This window comes from Mytilus trossulus, chromosome 5 (genome assembly GCF_036588685.1).
Source record: "Mytilus trossulus isolate FHL-02 chromosome 5, PNRI_Mtr1.1.1.hap1, whole genome shotgun sequence".
In the NCBI taxonomy this organism is placed as follows: Eukaryota; Metazoa; Mollusca; class Bivalvia; order Mytilida; family Mytilidae; genus Mytilus; species Mytilus trossulus.
The window spans coordinates 66438118-66451282 of record NC_086377.1 but is presented as its reverse complement, the minus strand read 5'-3'; the positions used below and the strand labels follow the sequence as shown (position 1 = coordinate 66451282).

The window sequence follows — 13165 nt, the reverse complement described above, 5'->3', positions numbered from 1 at the left end:
AATAAAATGCGTCTTCATTCATGTAAACGAAAAACTATATCTTCCGAGTAAAGAAAAAAAGATACAGATTTTTTTTTAATAATATTCTTTATGAACGCTCAAAATTGTACAACATATAAAAGCACATGAAAATACTCTCAAAATACTATACATATGATGCACATGCAACTTACAGATTATTGTCAATAACTGCTTATGAAAACTAGTCTATGCTCAACAGTACACATTATGTCATATGATAATGGTTATTTGATAGTCCTTGATACCAATGATCCATCATGGATCATCATGCAGGTATCCAACTGTTCTGTAAAAGTCATTTATGCTTATTTTGATACATTTACAACATGCAGGACTGAGGTATCTAACTGTTCCGCCAGAGCAACTTTTTCCAATAAAACTGACCTAGAAAAAAATGAAGGAAAAAAAAGTTCATGCAGTTGTTGGTCTGATGTTTTTGACCAATTAGCTATTGCCTAGCTTCAGGATGAGATATATATCTATAAAACTAAAACCAACCGTTGTTACAAAATAAACAAACTTTTTATGATTCTAAGGAAAATCAGTCTTTGAAGAATAGCAACCATTCGTTTATAAATAAAAAAGGTAATTAAAGTTTTTAACTATTAAAGATGTCTCTTGTAATACTACTCTATTATAAACATTTGTGTTGTTTCAAAAACCGACAGTCGCTTTACCGCAGAAGTTATTTCCGTCGTTGTTCCGGGTAATACAACAAGTACGTTAACATTATCCCGGAAAAGATCCGTGTTGGTACTGAGTATTTATATATTGTACGTTGTTACGTTCTACAACTGCTAACATCTTATACTGTGCAGTATAAAAGTATACTGTTGTTAGTGTTACTAGTGGACTAATTTTACTAATAGATCTCCACTATTACTGGCTAACATTGCAGGATCGGGTGGTTCATCACCAGTGTGTGTTCTCATATGTCTTGTTACGTCCCTTTTACGACTAAAATCTTTATCACAAATACTACAATGATAGGGTTTATCACCAGTATGTATTCTCATGTGTATCGTCAAGTCCCCTCTGAAATCTTTACAACAAATAGTACAATGATAGGGTTTGTGTTCGCATGTGTACTCTAATGGATAATTATGAGTAAAACTTTTCCCACACACATCACATTTATAATTTTACCCCCAGAAACCTCTAGATGTCTTCTTTTCATGTGTTTCTTCAAGTCACATCTATAATTAAAATCTTGACCACAGATTCTACAGAGAAATGGTTTAACACCAGTATGTATTCTATCATGTCTTTGTAATTTATCAATCTGACTACATACATCACATTTATACAGTTTATCACATATTTTATTTCTAATGTGTCTCTGTAAGTGAGAATTTCGACTAAACCCTTTTCCACATGACTCACATTTATAAAGTGTATTACCAGCATGATCTTGTATATGTCTCTGAAATATAGAATTTGTGCTAAACCCTTTATCACAAATACCGCATTGAAATGGTTTCTCGCCATTATGTGTACTCATGTGTGTCTTTAAGAGTTTTATTTGTTCAAATCCAACACCACACACACCACATTTATGAGGTTTGACTCGTATATCCAAGGTTTGTTCCATATCATCTCTGGTATCTGACGTCTGCTCAATATTTTCTCCAGTATCTGACGTCTGTTCCATATCATCTCTAGTATCTGACGTCTGCTCCATACTTTCTCTATCAATAAAACAAAACAAAGCTAAACCTCTCACTTGTATAACAGTCGCATTAACTTCCATTATATGGACAATGATGCGTGAATGAAAACATACAGACAGAAATAAGAGGTAAAAATGTCACAAATAGGGGTACAGCATTCAACATTGTGTAATAATCTTAATCAAGACCAAGCATATAAGCAAAAATTAATGACAAAATACACTAATTTATTATAGTCCAATCACACTATGACGGGATTTATATTAAAGTGCAGTGCCAAGTCATATATGTATCAAAGAAACACATAGGCCAAAAAATTAAGGAAAATATGAATATGTTAAATTGCATTTGCACGATAATCGAAGACAGATGAGAAGCAAGCGTTCTTCAAGTAAGCAGCTGTACCTTTATGATCTAACCCAGCAGCAGCAAAAGCAGCAAAAACAGCAACAGCTACAGACGCAACATCAACATTAGCAGCGACACATCTAAGGGATCGACAATATGGATGCACTGTTCGTCGTTTTCCTCGTAAAGAGGTTGCCACCTTTTATACAACCAAACGATTCTGTCTGGACACGATCTGCACAGCCTTTTTATTTGTTGAAGCATATTTTTTCCTAAAATGATTTTTTTTTGCAGGATGTTGGACCATACACAATCATGGTAAAAGGGTGTCTGAACACGAAAGCCTCCTGCTTTTGCTGTTGCTGGGTTAGATTATGGTGTTACAACTGCTCACTGGGTGAATGTTTGCTTCTCGTCTGTCTTCGAAGGTCGTGCAAATGCAATTATACAAATTCTTGTTTTCCTTAATTAATATCTTTGGGCTTATATTTCTCCATTCATTATATTTTGCCTCACATATGTCTCTGTTCCTCATATTTTCGCTTCAATATTTCTATATTGTTTATATTTTTGTCTAGCATATTTGTCTATTTCTTATTAACCCCACCCCCTAATATCACTGTATTATTAATGTTTCAGCCTTCCACATTTCTCTATTTTTTATATATTGTGCCTGCCATACTTTGTTTTTTTTATATATTTTCACCTCCCACAACCTCTACTCTTAATATTTTTCCCGCCCATATTTGTCTAATCTTAATATTTTTTCAGCTCATACCTCTCTTTTTTTTATATTTTTACACCCCGTATTTTTCAATTCTTAATCATGTTTGCATTATTCGTGTATTTTAAAAGATAATAAAATCATCAGCAGGGCGCAGCTTAATACGACAACAGAGGTCAAACTCTGATAAAATAGATGTTAATAATTTCGAAAGAGGTTTCGTGGAGGTTTAACCCTAAGGTATGATGTATAAGTGTATCTCATTTCAAAACACCAGATGGGTTTTATCTCTGTATCCAATTATTTCAGGTATCTTTTTTATCATGAACATATGATATTAATTAGACGGTTCAAGGAGGTGTGCCGGATAGTAGGAAGTAGAAATTTGTAATGCTTTTTATAACATGATATCAAACTTTTTAATCCAAATTGTCTGTATAAGTTCATCAAATATTCATAGTACCGTCTACTGAATTGAGTGACAGTTTATGTGATTAACTGATTAAATATAAATAGTGTATCTTGAAGAATTCTTACAGTTGTTATAAGCATGTTTTAGTAGTAACTTATCTAAGAACGTTTATTAAAGTGTACTTTCCACAGACATATGGTTCTGGTGTTGGGTTTAAAGAGTAAGCGTTTAGCTAAGAAGAATTCAGGTCCACTTTCCACAAGGGTGTGAAGTGACTGATCCAACATTAAGAGATGGTGTCCAAGGTTAAAGTCCAAATATGGCGTCGGGGTTCCGATTTCAGGGTCAAATGGTCAAATCCTACGTTCGCGTCTCGATTTCCGGGTCGTATTTTACGTCGACGTCCAGGGTGTAGGCCCTCATGATACTTTGACGACCTTATGTCATAATCTCATGGTTTAACCCTAAGGTATGATGTTAATGTCCCGATTTTAGGTCCAAATATGGCGTCGGCGTCCTGATTTTAGGATTTACACTGTTAGACAAGACGGTAATGCGTCCGCGACCTGATTTAAGGTCTTATATGGAGTCAGCGTCCAGGGTTTAGGCCAAAATATGGAGTCGGAGTTTCGATTTGTGGGTATACATGGACAAAACTCTGGTAAGATGTTCGCGTCCCGAAATAAGATCTTCTATGGCGTCGGCGTATAGGGGTTAGGCACAAATATGGCGTCGGCGTCCCAATGTCAGCATGTACATGAACCAACACTAAGGTATGATGTTCGCATCTTTAATTAAAGTATTATATGGCGTCGGTGTCAACGCCCAGGGTTTGGGGGTAATACTGCTCGGCTATCACTACTAGTAAGATTCTTTCCACGTTCTGACCAAAAAAAAATAATGGGTAAAAGATATTATAATAATCTATGACGCAATACTGGCCATTTTTCTTAAATTAGAAATTTAAATTAAAAAAATATGATCACCCCTAAAAGATCCTTTTTTATCTTTAACACCCCTTTGTTCCCCCAGAGTAAATACTTCCTATTTCAATCTCAGTCTCTTCAATATCAGTCGTCGTCCGTCGTCAATCGCCATAAACTATCTAAAAAACCTTCTCCTCTGAAACTACTTGGCCAATTATCTTTATACTTTACAATGTATCTAAATGTTCTTTGGTTTATAAATTGTATCCGAAGATATGATTCATCAATGAGGCCTCTCATGGGGGGTCCTAGTAATCACATAATCATCATTTTTTTGCCAATATAATAACATAATCATTAAATATTTGCTTATCTTTAGTAATCAAATAATCATAAATATATATCACTAGAACAGAAACATAAATACAGTATTATATTGTGTATATCACTAGAACAGAAACATAAATACAGTATTATATATTGTGTATATCACTAGAACAGAAACATAAATACAGTATTATATTGTGTATATCACTAGAACAGAAACATAAATACAGTATTATATATTGTGTATATCACTAGAACAGAAACATAAATACAGTATTATATATTGTGTATATCACTAGAACAGAAACATAAATACAGTATAATATACTGTGTATATCACTAGAACAGAAACATAAATACAGTATTATATTGTGTATATCACTAGAACAGAAACATAAATACAGTATTATATATTGTATATATCACTAGAACAGAAACATAAATACAGTAATTATATATTGTGTATATCACTAGAACAGAAACATAAATACAGTATTATATATTGTGTATATCACTAGAACAGAAACATAAACACAGTATTATACATTGTATATATCACTAGAACAGAAACATAAATACAGTAATTATATATTGTATATATCACTAGAACAGAAACATAAATACAGTATTATATACTGTGTATATCACTAGAACAGAAACATAAATACAGTATTATATATTGTGTGTATCACTAGAACAGAAACATAAATACAGTATTATATACTGTGTATATCACTAGAACAGAAACATAAATACAGTATTATATACTGTGTATATCACTAGAACAGAAACATAAACACAGTATTATATATTGTATATATCACTAGAACAGAAACATAAATACAGTATTATATACTGTGTATATCACTAGAACAGAAACATAAATACAGTATTATATATTGTGTATATCACTAGAACAGAAACATAAATACAGTAATTATATATTGTATATATCACTAGAACAGAAACATAAATACAGTATTATATACTGTGTATATCACTAGAACAGAAACATAAATACAGTATTATATATTGTGTATATCACTAGAACAGAAACATAAATACAGTATTATATATTGTGTATATCACTAGAACAGAAACATAAATACAGTATTATATATTGTGTATATCACTAGAACAGAAACATAAATACAGTATTATATATTGTGTATATCACTAGAACAGAAACATAAATACAGTATTATATACTGTGTATATCACTAGAACAGAAACATAAATACAGTATTATATATTGTGTATATCACTAGAACAGAAACATAAACACAGTATTATATATTGTGTATATCACTAGAACAGAAACATAAATACAGTATTATATGTTGTGTATATCACTAGAACAGAAACATAAATACAGTATTATAATTTTATATATTGTATATATCACTAGAACAGAAACATAAATACAGTATTATATATTGTATATATCACTAGAACAGAAACATAAATACAGTAATTATATATTGTGTATATCACTAGAACAGAAACATAAATACAGTATTATATATTGTGTATATCACTAGAACAGAAACATAAATACAGTATTATATATTGTGTATATCACTAGAACAGAAACATAAATACAGTATTATATATTGTATATATCACTAGAACAGAAACATAAATACAGTATTATATACTGTGTATATCACTAGAACAGAAACATAAATACAGTATTATATATTGTGTATATCACTAGAACAGAAACATAAATACAGTAATTATATATTGTGTATATCACTAGAACAGAAACATAAATACAGTATTATATACTGTGTATATCACTAGAACAGAAACATAAATACAGTATTATATATTGTGTATATCACTAGAACAGAAACATAAATACAGTAATTATATATTGTGTATATCACTAGAACAGAAACATAAATACAGTATTATATATTGTGTATATCACTAGAACAGAAACATAAATACAGTATTATATATTGTGTATATCACTAGAACAGAAACATAAATACAGTATTATATATTGTATATATCACTAGAACAGAAACATAAATACAGTATTATATACTGTGTATATCACTAGAACAGAAACATAAATACAGTATTATATATTGTATATATCACTAGAACAGAAACATAAATACAGTATTATATATTGTGTATATCACTAGAACAGAAACATAAATACAGTATTATATACTGTGTATATCACTAGAACAGAAACATAAATACAGTATTATATATTGTATATATCACTAGAACAGAAACATAAATACAGTATTATATATTGTATATATCACTAGAACAGAAACATAAATACAGTAATTATATATTGTGTATATCACTAGAACAGAAACATAAATACAGTATTATATATTGTGTATATCACTAGAACAGAAACATAAATACAGTATTATATATTGTGTATATCACTAGAACAGAAACATAAATACAGTAATTATATATTGTGTATATCACTAGAACAGAAACATAAATACAGTATTATATACTGTGTATATCACTAGAACAGAAACATAAATACAGTATTATATATTGTATATATCACTAGAACAGAAACATAAATACAGTATTATATACTGTGTATATCACTAGAACAGAAACATAAATACAGTATTATATATTGTGTATATCACTAGAACAGAAACATAAATACAGTATTATATATTGTGTATATCACTAGAACAGAAACATAAATACAGTATTATATATTGTGTATATCACTAGAACAGAAACATAAATACAGAATTATATATTGTGTATATCACTAGAACACACCCGTGAAATCGCTGGTCCGTGACTGAATCAAACTATGTGTTTAAAGCCTTATTTTAGCCTGGATATTTAGTACTGATATTGTCATGCTGATTATAAGATGCACAGTTTTCTCTACTTTCAAAATCTTTCTGTTTGAAAAGACTGACGAAAGATACCAAAGGGACAGTCAAACTCGTAAATCTAAAACAAACTGACAACGCCAAGGCTAAAATTGAAAAAGACAAACATAGTACACATGACACAACATAGAAAACTAAAGAATAAACAACATGACCCCCACCACAAACTATGGGTGATCTAATGTGCTCCAAGAGGGTAAGCAGATGCTGCTCCACATGTGGCACCCGTCGTCTTGCTCATGTGATAAAAAATCCAGTATATAGTCTAATTCGGTAGGTCACATTCATGAAAGGGAACGGGATTGATTGTAGTTACGACGCAAGGAACATATTCGATATCATTTGTGAAACGGTGAAACGGTGAATCCGTCCACCTGGAACTTATCAATTATTGGTTATAATAATTATTTAAAAAACAAAAGGCCTGGAACGGAGTAATGTTTTATCATCAGCATTGTCCAATATTAGTTATAGATAAAATTGAATTCTTTGTTTCGCAGTTTTGCGTCATGCTGTCAAATCCTAGATACACCGTTCGGTGGTGCGCCTGTCAGATGCGGAACGTACGTACAGATAAGGTACATGTGTCACTGGTGAATATACTATTGGTATCGGAATCGGATTCGACCTGGAACTTGTTTATAATTATTGGCAATATTAATTATGTGGAAAACAAAAGGGTCTGGATTTTTTTTAATCAACATCATTTTGCTATAATATTAGCTATATTTAAAGTTGAATTCTTTGATTTGTTGTTTTTATTTTAGTATTATAGATGTATATATTTCTTTGATTTCGGTTAAATTAATCAAATTATAAACTTTTGACAATAATATTATATTTCTGTTTTCCGATCTAATATAAATAATGAAACCAGCATACTCTCGCCTAAGATATGATGAAGATAAACAATATCACGTTAACTAAATCTTCAAACATAATTAGTTTACATGTTATCGATATAATGCATACTACCTCGTTATAATTGACCTAGAAACACACACGTGTGGTCGTTTTAGAACAAATATAATCGCGTGTTGTATTGTATGATGGCCGATTAAGGCCATTTCGCGTTTTCGCCTTTCATATTCTGTCTGAGATTCGGCCATTAAGACAGTATCGTCAGCATTTACAATGACATATAATTTTAAATAAACATTTAACTTTATTTCTTACTCATCAGAGATAGTGCATAACCCTTCTAAATTACTAAGAATCTTGAACGTTTGTCAGAGTCTTTCAACGATACTTTCACACTCTTATCCGTAAATAGTTTTGTTCCTTTTGGGTAAGATTTTTTCCCTTTAGAATGTTTAGATCTTCTCCTTTTCATATATATTTTCCCTTTTCTCTGTTTACTTCCATGTTATAAAAATTACTTTTGTTGCAATACACATAATGCAATGAGATAAGCTAGACTTCAATATTTATCTTGACTGTGGTCAAGGATTAACAGCTGGACACTGGTATCAAAAGATGATTAGTTTATTCGCCCCTCCTAAATGACTATATATTTAGATTAATTACCATGTGCTTTTATTTTCATCATTTCATTGTCAATTTACTCCTTGGTACGATATGAATATGACTTTCAGCTGTGCAGATAAATACTTACTTCAATTTATGTGATAAAAAATATCTTTAAAAAATATCTGTTAGACTGTAAATTCATTAAATATATAATCATATTATGAATAAATTCATGAAAAATAAGCCCTGCGGCAAACATTTGCCGAAAGTTTGCTGCAAACTTGCCGCAACCATTTTACCATGCAAATGAAGTTTGCGGCAAGCTTGCGGCAAACACAATTATGCAAATTAGATTTGCCGCAAGCTTGCGACAATTGTTTGCTGCAAGCTTGCGGCAAATTTTTGTGGCAAACTTGCGGCAAACTTGCAGGAACTACACATATACCAATGTCATGTGTGTAGACACATTCAATTTATTCTCTTTCAAATTACACAGTAACATTTTAAAAAAACCAATTCCTGTCCTTATAGAAACAGTCATTGAAAGAATTCTTGCAAACTCATGAGATGTGAGGAAATACATACATGCATTTGAGTTTTGAAACAGGGACATGAGTCATTCTCAAATGACATAATATACCTGTATGAAAAACTGAAAAAGGTAAAATCTCAATATGTATTGAGTATAAAGCTAAGTATAATTGCATTACAGAATTTAACTTAACCTTAATAAACATGATCATGATGGTGCAGTACATCAGTTACAAATTCCAACATATAATAGCTTAAAGTAAGTTTTTCAATCACACATACATGTATATATAGTTGCTTACTTAATTATGTATGATGATAACATTAAATATTTTATCAAAACATGCAGTTCCATGAATCATTTGTACTTACACAGTTACATACTGATTATCCCATATTATTGAACCAAAATGCCTTCTTGATCTCTTATATGTGAAATGCATTTCCGAACATAACCAACATGACCTAGCCACAATTTCAAATTGTTAGCATCCAGGAAGTGCCAACTAGGCATGCCCAGTCAATATTGTGTAATTCCTGCAATGTTCTGGCAAACATATAGAATGGTCAAAGTTTTCTGCAATCTTGCGGCAAACATATTGAATGGTCAAAGTTTTCTGCAATCTTGCGGCAAACATTCTTTCTTATTTTAAACTTTCTGGCAATCTTTTGGCAAACATTGATGTTTCTGCAAACTTGCCGCAAGCTTGCAGCAATGTTTGCCGGAAGTTTGCAGCTAGCGGCAAACATCTGCAAACAATTTTTTCTGTGTTCCTGCAAACTTTTTGTTTGCCGCAAGCTTGCAGCAAGTTTGCGGCAAACAATTCAGTTTCATAAGGGTTTGTCTTTAGAAAGATATAAATATTCTAAGATAGCCATGCGTACATGTATGTGCCTGTTTTTAGTCTGGAGCCTGTAATTCAGTGGTTGTCGTTAGTTTTATGTGTAACATATTTTTTTTGTTCATTTTTTTATATATATAGATAAGGCCGTTAGTTTTCTCGTTTGAATTGTTTTACACTGTTTTATAGGGGCCTTATATAACTGACTATGCGGTATGGGCTTTGCTCATTGTTGAAGGCCGTACGGTGATCCATTGTTGTTAATGTCTGTGTCATTTTGGTCTTTCTTTTGACAGTTGTCTCATCCGCAATCATACCACATCTTCTTTTTATATTGAAGGTGGTGGCTGTTATACCGGCTCTGGTTATTGTAATATTATTTTAAGTATTGGCCTTGTATAACTTGGGCTGTATAACCGTTTCTCTAATTCTATGGAAATTTATCCCTTTTCGAACCCATTGTATAAAAAGATTTAATCAACGTGTGGTTGCTGGTGATCTAAGAAGATCATTGGATGATTTTAAGGGTCATGACCTTTTGGCTGACCTCGTTACTCGTGGATTATCGGATTTATCCAATCTCGATAGTTAAATTATAAATTTTAAAGTACTCGCCGAGGCGGCTCGAACTTTAAAATTGATAATTTAACTATCTCGATTGGATAAATCCGATAATCCACTGGTATCAATGTAAGAATCTATACTAATTTGTGTACCGAGAAAATAAATGATGCATGGCTAATTTAACAAGTTGCTAGTTTTATTATCTGCAGTTAAGTTGAACTGTCAGATAAGACCAGAAACGATGTCTTGGAGTGTAGTGTAATAAAATTAGTTATGCATGCCTTATTTTTGTTTGTCTAGCGATACACTAGTAATTACACTCTATGATAAAGACCCATTGGTGGCTTTCAGCTGTTGTTACTTAATTATTTTTTTCTTGTTATAAATTATTAATTTCACATTGACTGATGAATGTTTTTAACATGTTTTAACGATTATGTCTCTCAACTATTTTTCGCGGTTTGGAATACCTGACTGTGGTGGTTCCAGGGTGGGGAGGTGTCTGGGGGTAGGAAACCCCTATTTTTGGACGATCAATGCATTTGAATGGGAGCATATAGTTGGGACCCCTCCCCATTTTGCCCTGGGTTGGGAACCCCCTTTAAACGAATGAATCTGGCATTTTCCAGTATATCAGTAAATTATAATTAGTCGATTCTTTTAAGTGCACAATTTTAAAAAACTTTTCATAAGTCAAAAGAATCTATTTTACCCTCTTTATAACAAAGAACCGGTATAATAGCAAGTTTGCTAAATTGCTTGTGCCTGTAAAAATCCATTTTTGTAAAAATATGCTATTTTGCTATAGGAATGCAAACTGTATAGAACCTTACAAAAGGGTCATATCAAATCTATTCTAATTTCCTCACGTTCACGTCAACATATTGAAAATGGTCGAGAAAGGTTAGTAGATAGGGCCATAATAAATAATAGGTTTGTTTGCCCAAACGCTACCTACCCAGAAAAAAGCTGCCTACTCAAATTTATCTTATTGTCCTGATTTGAAGAAGATTTTTTTAATCAAATAGGCATGAAGACTAATATACATCTGATACTTCAATTTCTTTTACAAAAAAAATACCCTTCTATTTCAACCTTTGGGTAGGGTTTGAGCAAACCAAAATATTTTTAAGTGTGGCCTAGTTGTTAGTAACCGTAAACAACAGCTTTTCTTTCTTTTCCAAGATTTTTTTTTCAGAAATTTATTTAGTATCGTTCTTTAAGTTGATAACAAGTAATGTGTTTTATCAGACGGCATTGCTTCCTATCATATTTTTTTTGGTTAAATACAACTTTTCAAAATAAGGGGAGATAATTTTATAGAAAGTTTTGTGAATTTTCTTCTTTTAATTCACATCAAATATTACTTTTTATTTGTTTAAACGCTTCAAAAGGTTTGTCATCCGAATTTTCAAAATTCAAATTGGACTTAAAAAAGGTTTTAATACCTAAAAATTATAAATACTAGAACACACCCGTGATATCGCGGGGCCGTGACTGAATTAAAAAAGTATATGACTATGCGCAAGCCTTATTTTAGTATTAGTATTGTCAGCTGATAAAGTCATGCCGATTATAAGATACACAGTTTACTCTGCTTTCAAATCTTTCTGTTTGAACCTGTCGAACTGGAACTTATCAATTATTGGTAATATTATTTTTTTGGAAAACAAAAGGTCATAGGCATTTTTTAATCAACAGCATTGTTTTATATTAGTTATAAATAAATTTGAATTCTTTGATTCGCTGTTTTACGTCATGCCTGCTAACAAATTGAAAACTGTACCTATACGCCTTATTTTTAATCCAGATTTTTAGTTTTCGTATTGTTATCTTAGAATGTCTTACTGATTTAAAAAACTACGATAGGTAAAAATTTGACAATACAGTAGTGTCAACCCTGCGATTATGACCCGTGTATATAGCATATTAATCCTGAATACACCGTTCGGAGGTGCGCCTGTCAGATACGGAAGGTACAGATAAGGTAATAGGTAACAGGTAAATATACTTTTGGTATTGATATCGGACTCGACCCGGAACTTCTCAATTATTGGCAATATTAGTAGGTGGAAAACAAAAGGGCCTGGAGTGGTGTAATTTTTAATCTACACCTTTGTACTATATAAGTTATATATAAAGTTGAATTCTTTGATTCGTCGTTTTTGCGTGATGACGGCTGACAAATTGGACCTCGTAATTTTAGTATTATAGATTAGAATTAGTCTTAAAAATAATGGTTTCGCTGGAAGCTTTATGATTTTTTTTTATATTCATAATTTATATTTATATGGGTCTTTTGGATTCTAGTTAATTTGAGCTAAGGTGACATACTAACTGTTTTAAAAGGTTACATACTATTCTGTACTGCATTCCAATATTTGCAATCAGGCGTTCCATAGGTATATCTTTATTATCTCCCTTTGA

General features: G+C 31.6%; 1 protein-coding gene across 1 annotated transcript; it reads right to left on the bottom strand.

Annotated features, from left to right (window-relative positions):
• Window positions 1-1111: 1111 nt before the first annotated feature.
• On the bottom strand, window positions 1112-1702 carry LOC134718221 (zinc finger protein 227-like). Its single transcript, XM_063580715.1, has one exon. The coding sequence runs from the start codon at window positions 1700-1702 to the stop codon at window positions 1112-1114; it is 591 nt and encodes a 196-aa protein (XP_063436785.1).
• Between the last annotated feature and the right edge of the window lie 11463 nt (window positions 1703-13165).